This window comes from Bos indicus x Bos taurus, chromosome 16, assembly GCF_003369695.1.
Source record: "Bos indicus x Bos taurus breed Angus x Brahman F1 hybrid chromosome 16, Bos_hybrid_MaternalHap_v2.0, whole genome shotgun sequence".
Lineage (NCBI taxonomy): Eukaryota > Metazoa > Chordata > Mammalia > Artiodactyla > Bovidae > Bos > Bos indicus x Bos taurus.
The window spans coordinates 49952879-49976693 of NC_040091.1; the positions used below are offsets into that span (position 1 = coordinate 49952879).

General features: G+C 51.5%; 1 protein-coding gene across 3 annotated transcripts in view; it reads right to left on the reverse strand.

The window, feature by feature from the left end:
• The window catches only part of PRKCZ (protein kinase C zeta), a 100017-nt gene that overhangs the window by 20851 nt on the left and 55351 nt on the right, over positions 1–23815 (reverse strand). For all 3 annotated transcript variants that reach the window (XM_027565153.1, XM_027565156.1, XM_027565154.1), the window contains 2 exons: positions 6065–6150; positions 187–318 (listed from right to left, as the gene is read on the reverse strand). In XM_027565153.1, coding sequence (XP_027420954.1) covers positions 187–318; positions 6065–6150 — 218 coding nt within the window. The remainder of the gene's footprint in view (positions 1–186; positions 319–6064; positions 6151–23815) is intronic.

The window sequence follows — 23815 nt, forward strand, 5'->3', positions numbered from 1 at the left end:
GCTTGAGAACAGGCCCCGACCCAACTGCTGACCCGAGCCGTCACTCTGCAGCCCCTATGTCACCCCCTCTTCTCGTCTTGTGGGTAGCAGGGATGGGGTTAGCATCCCAGCTGGGCAGGGGGAGGCCGAGGGTCCCCAGGGACAGCAGTGTGGACTGCACCCCAGCCGGCCGAGGTGTCCACTCACCATATGCCTGCTGCAGGTCAGTGGGACGAGCACGTAGCAGCGCTTATGAACCAGCAGTTTGCAGTGGATGCACCTGTAGCCCTGCCTCGCGAGGCCCCATATCCTCTCGCTGCACTGGCCGCAGTACGCTCTCTGTGTGGACAAGAACAGGCACCGTCAGCCAGGCCCAGTGGCCCCGTGGTTCCCCCACACCAAGGGGACATGCTGCCCTGTAACAACACGCAGCCGGGCCTGTGCCCCCATTGTCCCTCCACACTGAGGGGACATGCAGCCAGGCCAGAAAGAGGCCTCTTCATACCTGGTACCAGGCCCCACCCAGGCCTAGTAGCCCTGACTCAGGTCTGTCCCAAGGTTGGGGGAACCAAGGCCCCGAGGGGCTGGGGCTATGCTCCCATAGGACCTTGTGGGCAGATAACGAGACCTCTCCGTGGGCAGGGCCTCCTTGCCTGCAAGACCTGCAGCGGGGTTGCAAATCCAGCCTGGCTGTGCTCAGAACAGCCGAGGGGCCCCGCCTGAGTGAAGTGACCCAGGTGAGAAGGTCATGGGGGAGCCTGACCACTGCATGACCCTCGTCCAAACCCACATGACCCCTGCATGACGAACACAGAGGCGACCATGCCTAGCAACTGAATGCATCTGGATTCTGAACCACTCTAGGGCTCCATGCGATTCAGTTCAGTTCAGTTGTTCAGTTGTGTCCAATTCTTTGTGACCCCATGGGCTGTAGCATCCCAGGCTTCCCTGTCCATCACCAACTCCTGGAGCTTGCTCAAATTCATGTCCATTGAATCAGTGATGCCATCCAACTATCTTATCCTCTGTCATCCCCTTCTTCTCCTGCCTTCAGTCTTGCCCAGCATCAGGATCTTTTCCAATGAGTCAGTTCTTTGCATCAGGTGGCCAAGGTATTGGAGTATCAGCATCAGTCCTTCCAATGAATATTCAGGAAATCCTAAAGGATTTCCTTTAGGATTGACTGGTTGGATCTCCTTGCTGTCCAAGGGACTCTCAAGAGTCTTTACCACCACAGTGCCTTTGAGTGTCTGAGTGTCTCCTGCAGAGTACAGGTCAGCAGTGGCCTGCGGCAGGGGCAGGGACTCTGGGTGCAGCAGACCTGGGTGTGGTATAAGCCCTCTTGGAGGAGGTCGCCATTAACCCCGCCACAGAGCCGTCAGAACTTACATAGGACTGGGGAAACAGACTCTTGGAGGGCACAAACAAAACCTTGTGCACTCCAGGACCCAGGAGAAAGGAGCAGTGACCCCACAAGAGACTGACCCAGACTTGCCTCCGAGTGTCCCTTCTAGTACTGCTCCACCCTTGTATTTTTCTCAGCATTTCAAAAAGACTTTAAATGGTCAATCTTTGTTCCTCTTGGTTATAAAGGCTTGAGATTCATGATCATGATTGGCTCGTTTGGTGAGAATTTTGTAACTTTTGGAAGTCATAAAACGCAAAGATGAGTGTGTCCAGTAGTGGGGTCACCCGCCTACCACTTGGAGCCCAAGTCGTCTCCTTGGTTACACGGTGTCCGTACGTTGGCAGGCTCCCACTTACTTCTGTTGCAGCCATATCCCATTTACATGTTTTAGCCTCTTTTGTTACATTTAACAAATTTCTTTACTTCAAGAAAGTTTCAAATTACTCCTGGAGAACAGAAAGGATGCACTGTACCGGTACTGACCAGAGCAAATCTTCCCCAAGAGTGGGCCAAGGGTGCAGGACCAGCTACTGGCAGCCAGTGGGCACAAGGAGCTCATTTCCCCCCAGGAAGGAGCCTCTCCCCCACACAGAGCACACACATCTCAGTCACAGCCACATGGCCAGCACCTGGGATGGTGCCCAGCACACAGTGGGAGCCCAGTAAAGCTCTGCTGAAGACAAGTCCATGCATGCACACACACACATGCACACACACCACTGCTCACAATTTCAGGAAAAGAAGCATGTACCCAAGTCCCCCACGCTGCTGGAGTTGTCCCGACCCAAGGAGGCAACCACAGGTGATGGGGCTCCCTCTGGGCATGGCCCAAGAGACAGTGATGGCTGCGAAGGCCAGATGGGAGGCCAGCCACAGGGTCACTCCTCCTGAGAGCTCTGACTCTGGCCAGTCCAGTTTAATACTGGCACTGGCGCCTCCACCCAGAAGGGTGACTGCTCATGAGCAAATCCAGGATTCAAGGAGGGAGTGTCAAGCCCGAGACTGCTCTCACCCCTGTTTCCAGCCCGTCAGCATTCATGGAACCATTAAAAAAAGTCACGTCTTTGGGACTTCCCTGGCAGTCTAAGAATCTATCTTGCAATGCAGCGGACACAGGTTCAATCCCTGGTCAGGGAACCAAGATCCCGTAAGCTGTGTGGAATAGCCAAAAAGGAGTAGTAATAATAAATAAAAATAAGTATAAAACATAAAAAAATAATTGATTAATTAAATCATAAAAATAATAACAAAAATGAAGCTTCATCTCTCAGAAAATCATGTGAATTAACAGACTAATGGGTGAAAGTATTTTTCAGTCTGTCTCACGTGCTGCTCGGCTGGCCCCCTGCTCATGTTTTCAGTCATCAACCTCTGGGGCTGCTCTTACGTGGTCACATTGACTGCAGAGTTGTGCAGTTGTGACAGAGACTGCATGGCCCACAAAGCCTGAAACATTTACTCTCTGGCCCTTTGCAGGGGAGGTTTCCTCAGTTCGAAAAGCCCAGGAGAAATCCTCGACCAGCACAGCCAGCCCTGCTGGTGTCTTTACCCGGGTCTCCCCGCCCGCCTCTCACTCCATACTGTCCCTCCCCGCAGGACTCTCTCCTCATAATAAAAGCTGCAGTTCCTGAACCGTCTACCCAGCCAGTCCTGCTGCACAGGCGGCCCATGTGCCATTAGCAGACACCCCTCCAGTTGTCCCAGGATGGGAAGAAGGCATCTACAGTGCCGAGGCTCAAACCCCTGCACTGGGGGGTTAAGGGCAGGGTTTCTCAGCACAGGGAGGGTGACAGTGATGTGGCCACTCCTCTAGGATGGACTCACTGCAGGGACAGCAGGACAGGGCACCTTAGAGCCACTGAGCTTTTCCCCAACTGCTTTCCAGAAAGCAGGGGTCTGGGTCTGCACCCCCAGAAGTACGAGGACTGTCACTGTGTAAACAGCAGCCCGGGGCACTGGCAGGTCTGAACGTCCTGCGTTTCTCTGGTCACCAACAAGGTCAGGGTGCCTGCATTCATGTGCAGTGACCACTCTTGTTCTAACTGACCACTCACACCCTTGCCCAACTTCTGACTTGGGCATTTAGCAAAAGGCCAGAACTCTTTGGTACTAAACACATTTACTGTCTTGATCTCTTATTCCAGGTTCCGCTACAAACATCTTCCCTGTGTGTGTTTCGTGTTCAACGTTTGTAGGCTGCAGATGCCTGGCAAGCGATTATGGCTGAGTCTGAAGACCACTCCCCCCGTTCCCCCCTGCCAGGCTTCTCTTGAGACCTGCAGCACTTCTAGGTTTTGATTCTATTTTTCTGTGTGTGTGTGTGGCACTGCCAGGCTTGTGGGATCTCAGTTCTGAACCAGGCCACGCCAGTGAACACCTTCCCTGATGATCTGCCCCGACTCACTCTGCCATGAACCCAGCCCTGGACAGCCCCTCCCTGCTGACTCACACTCAACCAGTATCTCCCTTGGATGGACTGGATGACCCTCCACCCTTACAGGAGACACTCACGCCCTGGGTCCCAGGCCAGGTTCTGATCGCCAGTCCTGTCCCAGAGATTGGGGGTCCCCGTTGGCCCCTCGTGCTCCCTGTTCTGGGGTGGATGCTGCACCCCCCTCTTCTCTCTGCAAGTCCCTGGCTGAGCCTCTCTCTCTGCTCGAGATCAGTTGTGTCCAGTGAAGGGAGCTCCGCCCTGGGAAGCTGACAGCCCTTGCTTTCGTCCTTAGGTCACCAGCAAAGATGGAGAGACGTGACCTCCTTCGCTGGCTCGTCCTTGTGAGCCCTGTTGACCCCGCAGAGCCAGGTGTGCAGCTCCTGAGACATGTGGAATGACTGCCCAGCGAACACAGGTGGATGGTATGGCCTCCAGAGGTGGAGTCTGGGGACCCCAGGTGGGAAACCAGCCTGGGGATGAACAGCGACACGCCCACTTCCCCACCTGTGAAGAGCCAGCTCCCGAAAGGCTGGGGGTATCAGGGTTGGCTCCCCCCTTGGCCTCCTGGTGTTTGTTAGAAGCTTGTCGGTGCTTGGGGGACAGCAGATGGGAGAGGACTAGAGTGGCCACCCTCACCCCAAATTCCTGCTCTTCCTTAGAGAGGAAAAGCTTTGCCCACAATTTTGGGGAGGGGGTGTGGCAGGAGGAGTGCCAGGCTCTGCACCTGACGAATAGAGAAATGAGTTTTCCTCCTAGAACCTGTAGGCAGGAGAGGCCAGGCCCCTCTGAGCAGTCTTGCCAAGTGGGTGGGCTTCATCGTGGGCCAGTGAGTCACTTTGTCAAGCAGGGCGTGAGTGGTTCCCTGAGGTCCTTCAGGGCGGCCTGGCCCATCTGCCTGAGACCATCTATGGCCAGAACCTAGCTGGTGCCCAAAGGCACAGGAGAGAAGCTGTCTGACCACAGGCTGGTCAGTCATCTGTTTCTTAACATGGGAGGGCAGGCAGTGGTACCTCGTGTCATCGGGGCTGGAAGTTTCGATTTCTCCAGGTTTCATCTTGTCTGTCTGGGTGCTTCACCGCAGTCTCACGTCCACACCCATCGGGTGGCCCGTCATCCCTGCAGCCCCCGCCCTCTGTCCACGCTCAGTGATGCCCAGCCTTCCCACGTTATCCGACGCCCCAAGGACCTCGTGTCCTCTTGTCATTGTTGGAGGAACCAGGGCCCCCTCCTTCCCGACAGACACGCTTCATTCCTCGCTCACTCCTGACACAGCCCCGGGGCCCCTTGGCTGACTTCCCTCCAGTCGTTCATCACAGTGAACGGCACCCGCCACGCTGTGTGTGCCTACTCGTGCCAGGTGCAGGGGCCAGCCTCCAGGGCAGGGTGCCAGCACACGTGGGGCCCCAGGTCAGCAGGTGCTCGGCTGCTGTATGGGACTCAGTGGTGTCCCTCAAATTCATGTCCACCCATAAATGAGGTCAGATTGGGTCCTTGTCATGATGGGCATCCCGGAGGTGAGGAGTCGGGGGTGGGGGTGGGGTGCAGAGACAGGAGGTGGCAGAGGCAGGAGGGCTGTGCTCCCAGCCCAGGGCCTCCGAGGATGCCAGTGACCCTAGAAGCTACACAGAGGCAGGAGGGACTCTCCCTGAGAGCAGCTGGGCCCTGAGAGCAGTCCTCGTTTTGGACTTCAAACACCAGACCGACCTGCTAAGCACCTAGCCTGGGGCGCTCTGTGTGGGGAGCCCTGAGGCAGGCGGTCTTCAGCCACAGGGCCTCTGCAGGCACCTCCCTTTCCACGTGGCAACAGGACAATGACCACGTGAGCCCCGTGGTCTCTACAGGACACAGGGCAGCGTGAGGAGAAATACCATACGTGTAGCTATAAAGCCTTTGGAGTGAGCCGGGCAGTGGGGCCAGGGGCTGGAGGGCCGTTATCGGGCCTTGGGCTTCACAGGACACCCTTGAGACCAGCAGGGGACACTGTGTGGTAACACATGCATCCTGGTTACGGGACAAATCCAGGGTCCCTTCTGAATGTCCATGGAGTCCCAGTGCCAGGACTGGGGTCATGTGATGGGACACGGTACCTGGAAGGGGGTCATGTGACAGGGACACACAGGTCACATTTGTCAGAAAAGACCTGAGCTGGCGCCTTGCCGGCTCAGGGAGCTCATGAAGGGCTTGTGGCCATCCAGGGCTGAGTGTGGAGCAGAGCCCAGCATCTCCCCCTGGGGGGGACTCACCCTGTTAAAGCGCTTGGCCTGGAAGAGGTGGCCGTTGGCGCGGTACAGCTTCCGCCATCTTCTGGCTCCACGGCGGTAGATGGATTCTGGAGAGAACATGAGAAGAGCGTAAAGAAATGGCCTTGGTGCTGCGAGCCCAGCTCTACCACACGGTGGGTGGTGGGGACAGGCCGCCAGTCCAGGCGGCCCGGGGCGGTGGCCGAGGAGCTGAGACGCCAGCACCCTCGCAGCTATTCCACACCACCAGGTGGGGAGATGGTGCCCCGGACGACCCACAAGGACGGCCGTCTGCAGGGGCTCAGGCTGTGAGGCCACTGGGGCCTGTGTGCCCCCATGGGCTTCCTGTCCACTCCCTTCCCTCCGGGCGTGAAAACCAGGTCCCGTTCCAAATGGGAACTGGCTCCATGGGAGCCAAGGGTTCTCCAGACCTTTACATTCAATTGTCCAGGGAGGGACCCTGGCCGCTGGGAAGTCCACGGTCAGCCCAAGGCAGGCGTCCAGCCAGCACCGCCCCCCTCCCCCAGCTCCCCTTTAAGAACAAACCTAGGGGCAGAAACAAAGCAAAACCAACCGCACACTTATGCTGAGTTGAAAGTCACCAAAAACATCACATTCCCAACCTGCACCAGACTTGTGTGGAAGCAGCGGCTCATGAAACACGCTGAGGTACACGTATGACCAGGACGGGCGGTTTCATTCCTCCTCAAAAACATTTCCAACTTTGCTCCTTCCCAACGCTTTGAAAGTATGTGAAAACAAAATACTTGGGCTACAACGGGAAGCTTTGTGCTTTTACAGAGGTCTGTAGTGAAGGCGACTTTCATGAGAGTCAGGGAGCTGCCAGGAACATACAGAAGTGGAAACTGTAACAGAGTGTTTTTAAAACAAGCAAATGACCAGCTCTGGCTGGAACCTGTAAAACCTGGTCACAGTGACTGCAAAACCGGCTCCCCTCCCATCAACTGAGAGGTGAAGGGGGAAGCCAAGACGCCAACGCGCAAACAGAACAGGGCTCCCCCGCCTATCTTGCCCTGGGCTCCAGGGGTTCCCGCTGACGCCCCAGGGTCCCTGCCTGATCACAGGGCATAGCCCTCCCAGCCAGATCCGGGGGAAGTCTGGCCCCCAGCAGGTCCCTGCCGACATCCACAGGGCTGACTGCCCTGTGTGTGGCGTTCACAACCCCCAGCCGTGCCTGCACGCGGCGGGGTGAGGCACCGAGTGACAGACCCCGAGACACAGAGGGAGCCGGGTTGTCAGGCAGGGACGCGGTGGCACAAGGCTCTGGCCCTTCCAGTGTTCAACACACACACAGCACGAAAGCCTGAAAATGCACCCACAGGACGCCCTTCACATTTCAGTAAAGCCATCCGAAATAAGGAACTCAAAGATGTCTAGCAGCCCCCAGCAGACCAGAAAGCTAGGCTAGGGGACAGAACAGAGCCCTTCGGGACTCCTATGTGTTGAGCAGGGCCGAGGGAACATGGGCGATGTCTTGTTGTCCACAGTGAGAGAAGCCGGGATCCCCGCTGTTGTGGAAGCTCTGACCACCCCCCTCAGCCCCTCTCCACTGCCCCATGCACGGCTGTATTCGGAGGCGGGGCCCCTGGGGAGGTCACTGAGTTCAGCGGTCATGCGTGGGGCCCCCTGATGGGGTCAGTACACTCATAAGAAGAGGAGGAGACACCTGACCTCTGTCTCCACTGCATGGGGACCCAGCCGGGGCAGTGTCTGTATGCCACGAAGAGGGTGCTCATCAGACCCCGACCCTGCCGGCACCCGGAGCTCAGCCGTCCACCCCCAGACCCTGAGAAGTGAGGTCCTGTAGTCTCTGCTGCATACGGTGTATTGTGACAGTGACTCGAGCAGACCAGATGCCTGCCTCACTCCACACACAAATCATCCCCTCAGTACGTAGGGACTGAGGGACTTCCCTGGTGGTCCAGTGGCTAAGACTCTGTGCTCCCAATGCAAGGGCTCAAGTTCGATTCCTGGTCAGGGGACTAGATCCCACATGCCACAACCAAGACCTGGTGCCACCACACAAATACACTCATCTAAAAAGACAAGGACTGAAACTAAGGGGCAAAATGACAGGTCTTAGAAGGAAACCTGACGATCTTAATCGGAGGTGGAGGAAAACCCTGAAAACAAAAGGAGGAAAGGACGCACGTTCACCCTAAGGCAACACGAGGCCAGACAAACCCCCGTCTCTTTATCAGCCGTGCCACATGGGCTAATGATTCAGGATACAGGAGGCATGCCCACAAGTCAATGAGGGAAAACAGAAACGGAAACAAGATGAGTCTCCTGCAACGCCAAAAACTGTCAAGGATCAGAGTAACCTGAAGTCACCTGTCCTTCTGGGGGAGCTCAACCACGGCCAGAATCAATGGTCGAGGGCATGTGTGCTTCCCCGGGACGCAGCAGTCACACTGCTCCTAGGTCAGCGCCTGACAGGCCTCACATGTGGGCTCACGGCCACCAGAGGATGTCTGCAGCCACCCAGGTCCAAGAGGACAGGTGACCTGGGGCATGGCTGTCTGGGAGGACCCTCAGTCATAACCCAGCTTGAGCCACCCTCGGCCACACAAATGCATCTTCCAAAATCAAATCAAATCAAAAAATCAGTACAAAATCTCAGGGGCTTCCCTAGCGGCTTAATGGTAAAGAATCTGCCTGCCAATGCAGGAGACATGGGTTTGATACCTGATCCAAGAAGATCCCATGTGCCGTGGAGCAGCTAAGCCTGTACACTACAACTACTGAGCCTTGCTCTAGAGCCCAGGAGCCACAGGTGAAGCCCGAGTGTCCCAGAGCCTGTGTGCCACAAGAGAAGCCACTGCAATGAGAAGCCTGTGCACCATGACTAGAGAGGAGACCCCGCTCACCACCATCAGAGAAAAGCCTGTGCAGCAACAAAGACCCAGCACAGCCAAAGATAAACAAACAAATAAAAAAATTTTAAGTTATAAAATGGCAGACTGACGTATATGAAATGGGCTCTGTAAAATGACGCCTGTTATCAAACTAAAATGGCTTGCCCAGTGGCTCAGAGAGTAAAGAATCTGCACACAATGCAGGAGACCTGGTTTCAACCCCTGGATTGGGAAGATCCTATGGAGAAGGGAATGGCAACCCACTCCAGTATTCTTGCCTGGAGAATTCCATGGACAGAGGAGCCTGGAGGTCTACAGTCCACAGAGTCAAATTAAAAACCAAGAAAATGGACAGTGTGATGTTTCAGGATGCATGTTCATAAAGGGAAATCATCCTAGTAAGTAGACTGGGACAGTGCGTCAGTGCTGGGCAGGCTGGCTGCTGAGGGCGTGCATATCCACTCCACTGTATGTTTCATAACATGCGTGATTCCCATGTTCTTGGGGTGCCTCAAAGGCTGCAGTAAACAATATACAATAGGAACTGTAAAAACACAGCGAGGGGCCAGAGGTGGCAACAACAACATGGTCATAAATGAATCTCAGATCTTAGTAGAAACACTGAGCTCTGTCTCTGCACAGAGGCTCCAGCTGCTGCTGTGAGCCCACTGCAGGAACCATGTCCATGCCGCTGCTGCTTGTGCCCTGACCAGTGGGGAGCAGTGCCTGCAGACACACGCTCCATACCATGGGAGGACACTGGCTAGAGGGGTGGGCTCAGAGAGCCACAGGACAGATGCAACACGGCTCCCAGATGGCAGAGGTTATAGGTGTGTAAGTTCAGGGAGAAGCAGAGAGGAAGTGCTGAGCAGACAGGAGGGAAGTGGCGTCCTCCAAGCTCCAGAAGACAACCAGCCCTCCTGGGGGAGGGGTCAGTGTATGTCCAGCACGTTGCAGGACAGACACATCGGACAGAGGTGTGACCATGCTGTTGTCTTTAGCGGGAGACTGAGTGTGGATTCAGGAGGCACCTCTTGGCAGTGGGGGGTGGGGATGTGGTGGTTCATTTCATGTGTCAGCTAGGTGGACCACAGTGCCCAGATCTGTGGTCAAAATATCTTGGATGTTTCTATGAGGGCGCTTCCAGATGAGATGAACATTTAAGTCAATGGCCTCAGAGTGGAGCAGATTGCCCCCCACGGGTGGGCTTCATCTGATCAGGTGACGGCTTTGTTCAGTCGCTCAGCCATGTCTGACTCTTTGTGATCCCATGAACTGCAGCATGCCAGGCTTTCCTGTCCCTCACTATCTCTTGGCGTTTGCTCAGATTCATGTCTATTGAGTTGGTGATGCCATCCAACCGTCTCATCCTCTGTCGTGGTGACACCCTGAACAGACCCAAAGGCCACCTTCCCCCAGCAAGAGGGATACTGTGGCAGACAGCTTTGGACCTGGACCATGGCAGCAGCTCCTCCCACATCTCCAACCTGCAGGCCTGACTTGCGGCCTCCATGACCCTGTGAGCAGGATCCTTACAATAACGACTCTCCACATGTTCTGTCAGTTCTGCTTCTCTGGAGAACCTGACTCACATGGGCTCTCAGGTGTACCATCCATCACCCCCGTCCCTGGCAGGGATGGGGAGATGTCAGAGCCCCAGCAGTGCAGACCCCGGCCCCAATCCCAGCAGAGGCACAGGAGCCCCTGGTTGTCCAACCCACACCCACGTTGCCACCTGGAAAGCAGTGCCCTGTGGACTTATAAGGAACCATGAAGGACTGCAGGGAATCCCATACCTTTTTTTTGGGGGGGTGGGGGTGGGGGGCACACTGCATGGCATGTGGGATCAAACCTGTGCCCCCTGCACTGGAAAGCAGTCTTAACCAATGGACTGCTAGGAAAGTCCCCATTTCACACTTACATTCTGGAGTGCGAAGTCAAGTGGGCCTTAAGAAGCAATGCTGTTAATAAAGCTAGTGGATGCGATGAAATTCCAGCAGAACTATTCAGATCCCTAAAGGATGATGCCATCAAGGTTTTGCATTCATTATGTCAGCAAATCTGGAAGACCCAGCAGTGGCCACAGGACTGGAAAAGGTCAATCCTCATCCCAATTCCCAAGAAGGGTAGTACTAAAGAATGTGTTAATCATCAGACAATTGCACTCATCTCCTGTGCTAGGAAGGTCATGCTTAAAATCTTGCATGCTAGGCTTCAGCATTATGCGAACCAAGAACTTCCAGATGTCCAGGCAGGGTTTCAAAAAGGAAGAGGACATAGAGATCAAATTGCCAACATTTGCTGGATTATAGAGAAAGCTAGGGAATTTGAGAAAAACATCTATCTGTTTCATCAACTATGCTAAAGCCTTTGACTGTGTGGATCACGACAAACTGTGGAAAGCTCTTAGAGAGACGGGAATACCAGACCACCTTACCTGTTTTCTGAGAAACCTGGATGTGGGTCAAGAAGCAACAGTTAGAACCCTGTATGGAACAACTGATTGGTTCAAGGTCAAGAAAGGAGTGTGACAGGGCTGTCTGCTGTCACCCTGTTTGTTTAACCTATACGCTGAGCACATGGGAGAAATGCCAGGCTGGGAGAAATATCAACAACCTCAGATATGCGGATGATACCACTCTAAGCTGAAGCTCCAATACTTTGGCCACTTGATGCAAAAAACTGACTCATCTGAAAAGGCCCTGATGCTGGGAAAGATTGAAGGAAGGAGGAGAAGGGGACAACAGAAGATGAGATGGTTGGATGGCATTACCGACTCGATGGACATGAGTTTGAGCAAGCTCTGAGAGTTGGTGATGGACAGGGAAGCCTGGCGTGCTGCAGTCCATGGGGTCGCAAAGAGTCGGACACGACTGAGTGATTGAACTGAACCAGTCTAATGGCAGAAAGCAAAGAACGGAAGCACATTCGGATCCCAACTCATTTCACACAACAGGCAACGGAGGCAGGCACACGCATGTGCAGAACACATGTCTGTGCAGATCCTGACTCACCCGACACAACAAGAAATGGAAAAGGGCACGTGTGCAGAGTGCTTCAAAGGGCCGGGCACACTGGGGATGACCTGCCCCTTCCCACCGCTCTGGCCGTGGGCCCTGCCTGTCCACCTTCCTGTGCAGCTGGTCTCAGTGGTAAGCAGTCCTGAAAACCAGCCAGGGGTGGGTGGGGGTAGCTGGCAAGACTTCCACAAGAAGAGGCACTGGTGGGTGACCCCAGCTGACCTCGCGGCTGCTCCACCCAGAGTCCTTGGGGATCAGGAGGCTCCACCTTAGTCACTGTGTCACGGCTGAGTTCAGAGTTGGAGCTGCTCAAAGCCACAGTCCACTTGGGAGCATCCAGTGGTCTCCGGGGTGCCTGCAATCTGAGTGCAGGGTGGGAACAACTGCAGTCCTCATGGTCCCTGGGCTCGGCCACTCTGGTATCTTCGCTCAGCCTCAGCGACACCCCCAGAGAAGCTCGCTGCTTGTCTTTGGAATTCTATAATTAGGGTGGCTGCAGGGAACTTTAATGAGCTCCGTTTCTATGGCAATCTAGCATCATGAGGGCTCTGACAAGGTGAAGAAACTACACTTTAAAAAGGGAGCTTAGAGCAACAGACCTCGAAACAAACCAGGCAGCCCCCAGATTGGGCGGGGCGGGGGGAGTGGTGCGTGAGGAGGTGCTGAATTTGCAGGGCAGGTCATGATGCTCTCGGAGGCTTCTCTGGCTTTTTGCTAGACATGGACCCACCGCCCAGGTGACTGGCCCAACCAGCACAGCCCCCAGTCCTGTAGCCTCAGAACTACAGCAGGAACGCACCTGCAGCAGGGCACCTGGGTCAGCAGAATGCGTCCCTGGCAGTTCTAGGTTGGTGACCAGCCCAAGGCAAGGCCAGGGAGCTGGGAGGTCCTCGCAGCCCTGGGGCTGGGCTGGGGGTGGGGTCCTTGGCAGAGCAGTGCTGTTTCCTCCAGGCCTGGCTTCCTGCAGGGGAGTCGTGTCCCCTGGGATCCAGGCCCCAGGAGGCAGGGCATTTACTCAGGTTGCCCTGTCCTCACCAACCACACGTTCCACCAAAACCCTCCTACTGCAGGCTGCACGTGACCATCTGAAAAAGAAGTCTGGGATTTAGGTGGGATGCTGGCCTGAACTGGGGGACATGTCTGGAGCTGCTGTGGAACCTGGTGGCCGCATAGGCTGGGCATCCCTGAGGGACACAGTGAGACTGGACACAAGCCCCAGGAAGCCCATGGAGCCATACAGCTTGTGGGCCTTTCCCTAAGGGCTGGAATCACTTGACCGTGGCCACCCACTGCTAGGCACACCAAGTGACCTGTCTCAAGAGGGACCTGGCACTGCCCCTAGAGCCATACGACCCAGACCCATGTCCACCTGCAGCCCTGAAGGTCATGATGGGGGCAGGGCAGCAGTGAGCAGGACATGGCTGGGCTGACTAGGGGGGGCACCCCTCCAGGGTCCTCTCTCACATGGCTTCCTGCTTCTCACTCTGAACTGTGTTCTGCTGTCCTGAGAGGTGAGTGAAGGGGCCCAAGGCCAAAAACGCAGACTGGGAAGGGTTTCGGAGCTGCTATGGCAGGTAGCCAGCCACATAGGGATGGTGGCAGTTTGGTCCCCTCAGCAGGCTGGCTCCCACGAAGCCTGTCCCTCCTCACGCGGTCCTGACGCGGTTCCTAAGCCTTGACATTGCTGGTGGGGAGGTGATCTCATCTGGGTCTACCACAACCCAAGAAGGACAACCCTGGGATGTGACTGGCCCAGGGCCATCACGTAACCAAAACCACCCAATCAGGCTGCAGGCTCCGCCCCCCTCCCTGAGGCTGGCCACCCGGGCTGGCCAGAGGAGCAGGGACACGGGGCCTGGCATGGCTGGCTGCATGGATAAGGCAGGTCAGTCCCACAACAGCCATGGGAAGATAGAGTGACTGGGGCTGGGCTCAGCTGGACCCACCTCATGCCACCACCTCTGGACACATGCTGTGGGGACAACCTCCATCAGCTGTGGGCCCAGAGGTCTGTGGAGCACCTGCCAGCAGCGGGGCCAGCAGCACTGGGGGGGTGCACAACGGAAATTCCCCCAGGGAGCCTGGGACCAGACTGTGTCCTGTCTCCTGGGGCCTCACGTGCAATAGAGAGAAGAGGTACGGGGGCCCCACCCAATGCCACACCCTGTGTGCAGAGCAATGGGGCAGAGACATGTCCCCAGAGTTCACCTGCCTGACACTCTTCCCACCCGGTGGCCAAGATGGACATCTGAGTCGTGCCTGTGAGGACACAACAGCTGAAGGTCTGGACAGCAGAGTGGCTGTGTGGACAGCAGAGTGGCTGTGGGAGCCACGGAGCAGCCAAGTGTGGGGAGGGGAGGAGGGCAAGTTGGCCCTCGAGGCAGGAAGCCTTCACGTCTCCGTTGAGGGAAGACAACAGCAGAGGCCCTGAAGAGTGGGTTCGCTCTTGCAAAAGTGTTGAGGGACCAGCATAGGACAAGGGTTCTGATGTTTGTAAAGAGAAATGCTTCAGTGAAACAAAGCCTTCTGCTTCCTGAGGCCGGGACCTCCATGTGGAGCCAGGGCCCAGCCAGCACCGTACACCAGGGTTTGGGGAGCCCAGCTACCAAGACCTCAAGGCCTGTCCCCATCGGCTCAGTTGCTGTCACAGGACCAGATGCTCCATCAAAGAACAAGACCTTGATGAGGCTCAGGCGGTGGAGACCAGGGTCACAGCCTCGGGGTCCCAGGAGGTGCAGGCCACCTACCTGGGCTCCTCAATCTGTCCCTCTGCCCCATTAGTGACCGTTATGAAGCCCAACCCTGGACTTGCCTGGTGGCTCAGTGGTAAAGAATCTGTCTGCCAGTGCAGGGGACAGGGGTTTGAGCCCTGGTCCCGGAAGATCCCACATGCCATGGAGCAACCGAGCCCACGCTCCACAATGAGAGAAGCCACTGCAATGAGAAGCCCATGCGACGCAACTAGAGAGTAGCTCCCGCTCACCGCAACTGGAGAAAAGCCCGCACAGCAATGAAGACCCAGCACAAGCAAAAACAAGGAAGCCCAACCTAAAAGGCATTCTGGGGGGTGGGGGTGGGGTGGGGTATTGTAACAGTTCCACTTTCTAACAAGTTTCGTCACAAAGAGACAAATTGTCACGAAGTGAGTTCAGTTTTGATGAAATAGCGGACCAAGACCAGGGTTTTCTCAAAGAGTTTCTGGAAAAACACAGAGACTTGCAAGTTATCTACTGCCACTGAGCTCACGCTGAACCAACCCATCTCTATTTGGAGGCTTTCCTTTGCGGATTCACTTTTAAAAACAGCACAAGTCCTGGAGCTGCTCACAGCCCACCTGTGCTGTCAGGGCCGGTGTTACCTGCTGCGTCCGCGGCTGGGAGCACAGGGCCAGGCTGACTGAGACACAGCTCTGGCCCGAGAACATGTGCCCCACGTGTCCCCGGGGAAATGACGGGCAGAGACTGGGGATGCCGGCCTCCGAAGGTCAGCCAGCAATGGCTGGGCCACAGTCAAACGGCGCCTGCATCACAGCCAGATGTGCGGGTCAAAGCAGGAGACGAGGCTGGTTCCTGGGAGGCCAAGCAGAGAGGGAGGCCCGGAGCTCGTGGGAACCAACTGTAGGTAAAGGCTGGGGTTTATGAGGAACTACATTCAATATACTATAATAAACCAAATAGAAAAAGAAAAATATATATATGTGTATAACCAAATCACTTTGCTGTACATGAGAAACTAACATAAAATTGTAAATTGACTATAGTAAAAATTAAAAAAAAAATAAAAAACTGGGGTTCAGAGCAGCAAAGACAAGCCTCCTGAGGGGTCCCCTCAGCCCTCCTAGACATGTGACAGACCCACAGGCTGTCTCCAGCAGGGTCTGGGGACTGAAGGTCTGGGTTCTGACAATGGCCTCTCCCCAGGGTCTCCTCTCACAGGGTATAAGCCCCCCAACCCCAACTATTTCCTCCCAAAGTCCTCGTGGCCTCACACACATTTGGGGGTGGGGCTTCTGCACAGGACTTAGGGGTCACATTTGGTCCCAAACAATCTGCTCCTGGTTCCCCCAGATTCATGCTTCTCTTGCACACAAAACACTCCATCCAGCAGCTCCAAGGCTCCTCTCCAGCAGCAACTCTGACATCCACAGTCTTATAAAAAATCATCTAAACTGCAGGAGTGACACTCAGCTGCAATTTGTCCTGAGGAAATCTACCCCACCCCTGCCCTCACCCAGCCCCAGCTCAGACCTGTTAGACCAGACAAGCTGTGTTTCAAAAATGCAATGCTGGGGGAACTTCCTTGTGGTCTAGTGGGTAGGACTCAGTGCTCCTCCTGCTGGGGCCCAGGTTCAATCCCTGGTCGGGAAACTAGGATTCCCACAAGCCATGCAGCGTGGCAAGAAAAAAAAAAAATCAACATTGGACAGGAAGTGGATAGCCAGTCCCGCTCCAAACGGAGGAACGGAAAAGCAGGGAAAGCGACAGGTCCCCAGGGAGCCCACACTTGCCAAGGCAAGTCCACTGGCTCTATGAGGCTCAAGAATGACCCACCTGGTTTGATGCTGTCCCCTAGCCTCACCGGAGGATTGGGGTGACCCCCACTATGGGGCTCTCTCAAGGTCCCCGAGGAAACGGGGATGTGAAGAAATGAACCTCAAATCCAAGCTTCCCTTCGAGGGAAGGGAACTACAAGTCCTACGCTGTGAAGTTCAGGGCAGAAGGCCAAGAAACGAAGCTACACAGCTGTTAAATGGAAAACAAAAAAGCCCAATACGAGATTTTTGGCTGACTAATGGTGTCGGGGAGACAAAAGATGGAGACTGGGGTCCTAGTCACCCCCCAGACTTTTCCAGCTGCAATTACTACAAGACATTAAAGGAAAATGAGGAACAGACCAGCATCAGCGGAGTCCAGGTGACCCATCCACAGTCCATCTGCCGGGATGAGATCAAGTCCCTTCATGAGGAAATAACATCACTCAGAGCTCCTGCCGCTTTGCAAACACAGGATCTGATATTCAGAAATCACCAGGCCGGCCATAAAGCAGGAGCATTTGGGCCAACAGTCAATAGAAACGGACTCAGAGGAGATCCAGATATTCAACGTACATTGAAAAAGATGGCAAAAGGACAGAATTTTACCCAAGAACTGGATCTATTGAAAAAGGAGTCAAATTTTAAAGACCCTAGGATTTTAGAAATTCTCAAAGTGAAAATACAGCGTCTGAAATTAATAATTCAGGAGCCAGATTTAAGAATAGGCTAGGGCTTCCCTGGAGGCTCAGTGGTAAAGGATCTGCCTGACATTGCACGAGACACGGGTTCGATCCTTAGTCCAGGAAGATCCCACATGCTGAGGAGCAACTAAGCCTGGGAGCCAAAACTACTTGAGTCCATGTGCCACAACTACGGAAGCCTGCTCACCCTTAAGCCTGTGCTCCGCAACAAGAGAAGCCATCGCAGTGAGGAGCCAGGACCCTGCAACTAGATAGCAGCCCCTGCCCATCGCAAGTAGAGAAAAGCCCACGAGGCAAGGAAGACCAAGCACGGAAAAATAAAAATTAAAAAGAACAGGTTAGATAAAATAAGAGACAGCAGAAGATCCAAAGCGTCCCTGGTAGCTCAGCTGGTAAAGAATCCGCCTGCAATGCAGGAGACTCCAGTTCGATTCCTGGTTTGGGATGATCCCCTGGGGAAGGGAAAGGCTACCCACTCCAGTATTCTGGCCTGGAGAATTCCACGGACTGTATAGTCCATGGGGTCACAAAGAGTTGGACGTGAATGAGCGACTTTCACTTTCAGATGAGAAGATTCAGACTGCAGCACAGAGAGGGGAAAGCAGGATAGAAGGAAGTGCAGAAGAGAGCAAAAGGGCCCGTGGGACCCGGTGAGAAGACAGGGATGCGGACGTGGAGTCTGAGGGGTAGCGGCAAGCGGGGAGGGGCCGGGCAGCACCTGAAAGGACTGGGCTGACACCTTACAGCGGAGATAAGAGACTCTGCCCAAGACGAGGCGCTCACAGTCTCAAAGTAAAGTCAATACTCCCCCTTTCTCAAGTCTGTTGAAACAGAAGAATGAAGGCTGTTCTTTTCATTGAAATCATTGATAATATTTATTAAGCATTTATGTAAAAGTATCCATCTAAGCTTTTTACTAGACTTCCCTGATGGTTCAGTCAGTCAAGAATCTGCCTGCAGCATAGGAAAGTCAGGTTCGATCCCTAGGTTGGGAAGATCCCCTGGAGAAGGGGATGGCTACCCACTCCAATATTCTTGCCTGGAGAATTCCATGGACAGAAGAGCCTGGAGGGCTACAGTCCATGGGATCACAGAGAGTCAGACAAGACTGAGTGATGTTCACTTTCAAGCTTTTTACAGAAATATCGCATTAAACATAACCCACACTTACAATGAAATTTCAAATATCCTATAATCTTTCTAAAATGCACAGAAACTAAAGGATAAAGAGACTAAGTTGCCTGACCAAGGCACTCAAGCTATAAAAATACAGTCTGGCTTCCAAGATTTTGAAGCTCATGTGTGTAAGAAGGACAATTATGTAAAATAAATATCATGTCTGACAGATGAAACATGAGTTCACATACTCTGAAGATTAAGTTAAGAACAGGTCATGGGATATGATTTTCTTGCATTTATAAATACAAGAAATTTAAATGCAATTTAGTAATTTTAATATAATTTGACAAATTTGCCCAAAGACCATTTTTCAGGCAGCCAGAGAAGAAAGAGAAGCACCCACTCCCAGAGAGTAACAGGGTGGTCAGGCGAGTCTCTAAGAGACACAGCAACACAGCCGCGGCCAAGAGACCAAGCCCCAGGCATGCAGAGAGAGCATCCCTGCCCTCTGGGCAACACACCCAGAGAAAACAGCCTCAAAAATGAAGGCAGGCAAAAGACATCTGCACAGAACCAAAACCCAGCAAACTTCTGTTAGGAGAAATACTAAAAGGAGTACTTCAGGAAGGAAAATGGTCTTGGACGTAAGCACGGTCCTTCAAGAGGAAGTGGGTGCATGAGGAGGGGAATCTGAATGAATGCCATTTAAAATAACATTAATAGTTGTTGTGGGGCTTAAAATATAAGTAGAGTTTACACATAAGACGACAACAGCATAAAAATTGATAAGAGGATAAATAAGACTAAAGCATTATAAGGTTCTTGCATTACCTGGAACAGTAAAAGGAATAACTTAAGGTACATTTCAAGAATGTTTTGTATAATTCCTAAGGTACCTGGAATATTTTTTAAAAAGTATTACTTAGCAAATATAATAAAAGGTGGGGGTGGGGGTGGAAAAATAACACTTGATTAAACCAAAAGGAGGCAAGAAAGGAAGGCCAAAAGAAAGAACATATAGGCCAGTTACAAAATAAACAGTAAGATGATAGATTTAAATTGGAATTTACCAGAATAACATTAATTGTAAATAAACTAATGCTTCAGTTAAAAGATACAGATTTCATGCTAGGTCAAAAACAACAATTAACTTCTGTTTATAAGAGCCATTTCCAAAACATGATACAGAGAAGTTGAGAGTATAGGATGGAAAAAATATATCACATGAACACTATGTCTCCCCCACCCTGCCACACATACACACACACAGAGGCATAGTTGTACTGATGTCAGACAAAGGGGACTCAAATGCCAATAATAGTTCTTCATCTAAAAGAGCAAAATTTCGTGATGATAAAATGTCACTTTTAAAGGAAGATATAATGATCCTAGATTTGTATGCACCGAATAAAGCACAAAATACATCAAGGAAAACGAAAGGAAAAAGACACATCTGCAAATGGGTAAAGGGGATCAACTGTATGATAACAAATGAAAACTAAATTTTTGGTGGTGACCATGCTGTTGTCAGAGAAGGCAATGGCACCCCACTCCAGTACTCTTGCCTGGAAAATCCCATGGACGGAGGAGCCTGGTAGGCTGCAGTCCATGGGGTCGCTAGGAGTCGGACATGACTCAGCAACTTCACTTTCACTTTTCACTTTTACGAACTGGAGAAGGAAATGGCAACCCACTGCAGTGTTCTTGCCTGGAGAATCCCAGGGATGGGGGAGCCTGGTGGGCTGCCATCTCTGGGGTCGCAGAGTCGGACACAACTGAAGCAACTTAACAGCAGCAGCATGCTGTTGTAGAAATATAACAAAGTAGAAACATAATGTTATACACATGAAACTTGTAATAATGTTATAAACCAAAGTTACCTCAGTAAGAAATACACTGCTGCTGCTGCTAAGTCGCATCAGTCGTGTCTGACTCTGTGCGACGCCATAGACGGCAACCCGCCAGGCTCAATACATACACTAGTGAACCAAAAAATAAGTGAAACACAATTAAATTTAAAATGTTACCACAGAAAACTAAAACACCTGGTGGCTTGTACATGGTGGGAGTGGGAAAATAAAATGGAGAAGCTGCACGGTAAAAAAAAAAAGAGAAGACAAATCTGTAATAATTTAATGTCTACAGATATTAAAGATATTCTAAAGGGTAATAAAGATACAGACTATGTAAATAAGTATGGTTTAGACTTGAAAATCTATGGGGTTGGAAAGAGCTGGACACGACTGAGTGACTTTCACTTTTTCTTTTCACTTTCAGACTTGAAAATATCCTTAAAAACACAACTTACTAAAGGTAATAAAAGAAGAAATAAAAAATTTGAATAATTTGTATTTTAAAAATTAAATCTAGAATTTAAAACATTCCCACAAAGGAAACTCCAGGCTCACAGACCTTTGCTGTGAATTCTTTCAAGTAATTAATTTAGAAATAATATTAATCTTAACATAAATCTTCCCAAGAATAAAAAAGCTCAATTAATTTTTTAAGGCCAATATACTTCAACATTAAAAAAGACTAAGAAAGGCATCTAGTCTTATCATTTCATGACAAAAAGAAAGGGAAAAAGTGAAAGCAATGACAGACTTTATTTTCTTGGGCTGCAAAATAACTGCAGACAGTAACTGCAGCCATGAAATTAAAATGCTTGCTCCTTGGAAGGGAAACCGTGAAAAATTTAGACAGTGTATTAAAAAGCAGAGACAGCACTTTTGCTAACCAAGGTCCAAGCTATAGTTTTTCCAGCAGTGATGTATGGATGTGAGAACTGGACCATAAAGAAGGCCGGGCACTGAAGAATTGATGCTTTCTAATTGTGATGCTGGAGATGACTCTTGAGAATCCCTTGGGCAGCAAGGAGATCAAAGCAGTCAATCCTAAAGGAAGTCAGTCCTGAATATTCACTGGAAGGACTGATGCTGAAGCTGAAGCTCCAATACTTCGGCTACCTGATGTGAAAAGCTGACTCATTGGAAAAGACCCTGATGTTGCGAAAGATTGAAGGCAGGAGGAGAAGGGGACGACAGAGGATGAGATGGTTGGATGGCATCACCAACTCGATAGACATGAGTTTGAGCAGGCTCCGGGAGATGGTGAAGGACAGGGAAGCCTGGAGTGCTGTAGTCCAAGGGGTTGCAAAGAACAACAAAAATAACCTCCATGTTTAACTGTGAAAACAAAGTTACCAAAAAAGAAAGAAAGAAAGTGGCAGGTCAACTTCTCTCATAAATAGTTGCAAAAATACCAACAAATGTTTGCAAACTGAATCCAGCAAAACATAGAAAAAACAACACATTATAGCCAAACAGGATGAACTAAGGGAATGCAAGTTTGGTTTAACAAAGTCAAATAGTATAATTCACCTTATTAATAGAATAAAAGAGAAAAGCATGTCAACAGATGAAGGGGGAAAAACGCTTTGATAAAATTCTACGTCATTCAGGATAAAAATCCTCAACAAGAAACAGAATAGAACCTCCTAAATTTGACGATGGGAATTTACAAGAGAAAGAAGAGTCATTCAGCAAACAACATCCTTAATGGCAGAATTCTGAAAACCTTCCACTGAAATCTAGAACAAGAGGATGCCTGTGGTCAGAACTTCTGTTCCATGGTGTTTTGGAAAGATAAACAGTGCCAGTGATGCAAGGTAACAGATGAAGGTTTGGAAAGAGAAATAAAATGCACTGGTGAACTGGGAGTGTACACAGGAAACCCAAAAGAACCCACAGATAAAGTCCTAGGATGAATACATGAATTTAACATGGTGGCTGGACAAGGGTTCAATATCAACAGTCAACTGTATTTCTCCATATATTTCTATAAGCAAACAAATAGGAAACAAAATTATAAAAGGAACACGATTTAAAGCAGCGTAAAAAGCCAAATGACAGTGGAGTGCTCCAGCAAAAAATGTGCAGGACTGCTCCACAGAAGACACAGATGTCACTGAAAAAATCTGAAGAAGAATTGAGTGCATGTTCAAAGCTCAGAAACCTCAAGGCTGCGAAGATGTCGATTCTCCCATGCTGATCTATGAACTCAAATGTAATCCAAATAAAAAAATCTCACTGGGTTTTGGAAAACTTAAAACCAATTGTGAAATTTGTATAGAAATGGAAAAGCAAAAAACAACCAAGACAGACTTCCCTGGTGGTCCAGGGGTTAAGACTTTGCCATCCAATGCAGAGGGTGTGGGTTTGATCCCTGGTCAAGGAACTAAGATTCCACACGCCAAAAAAAAAAAAAGCCACAAAAAACCCAGAAGCAGTGTTGTCACAAATCCAATAAAGACTTTAAAAATGGTCCACATCAAAAACTGTGGTGTTGGAAAAGACTCTTGAGAGTCCCTTGGACTGCAAGGAGATCCAACCAGAACATCCTAAAGGAAATCAGTCTTGAATATTCGTTGGAAGGACTGATGCTGAAGCCGAAACTCCAATACTCTGGCCACCTGATGCGAAGAACTGACTCATTGGAAAAGACCCTGATGCTGGGAAAGACTGAAGGCAGGAGGAGAAGGGGACGACAGAGGATGAGATGGTTGGATGGCATCACCGACTCAATGGACATGAGTCTGAGTAAACTCTGGGAGTTGGCGATGGACAGGGAGGCCTGGAGTGCTGCAGTCCATGGGGTTACCAAGAGTCGGACACAACTGAGCAACTGAACTGAACATCCAAAAAAAAAAATCTTAACAACCACCACAAGAAAGATACCCTTGAAGAAAAACAAAAAATACATGATATTAAGAGTTATTATAAAGCCAAGTTAAAACCATGTGATATTGTGCAAAAGGCCAAAGGGACAGAAGTCCAGAAATGCCCCCTCCCCCACCCCGCAACAGTCGATGATAAAGACATCACTGAATTGTGGTGAGAGGAGGATGCTTTTCCTATAAGTGGTCCTGGCTCAACCGGCTATCACCACAGGGAGCAGGGGTGGGAAACCTCCCCCCATACACAGCTTACTCCCAGGTGTGGCAGGACTAACGAGGGTTATGACTCTGTCAGGAGGGAAACATTCAGGGCCTGGGGTTCAGGGGCAGCTTCTCTAACAAAAGGCACACACTGTAAAGGCACTGTCCATTTTTGTTCACCAAGAGTGGAAAGGCAAGCCGCCGAGTGAGATGCTAGCAGTGTCACAAACACACACAACACACAGAGCTCCTACAAATCAGTAACGTAGGCGCATGGCCCATTAAGTTGCTTTTCAACACCCTGAGTCTGAAACTGAGGAAAAGACTTGGAGGAGCAGCTGACAGCTGCTGCTGCTGCTAAGTCGCTTCAGGCGTGTCCAACTCTGTGCGACCCCATGGACTGCAGCCTACCAGGCTTCTCCGTCCATGGGATTCTCCAGGCAAGAACACTGGAGTGGGTTGCCATTTCCTTCTGCAGCTGACAGCAGTGGGTCCTAAACAGCTTATAAGCGAGAAGACACTTAGCTTTGGGGGCAAAGAGGAAACGCAGACCATGGCCACGATG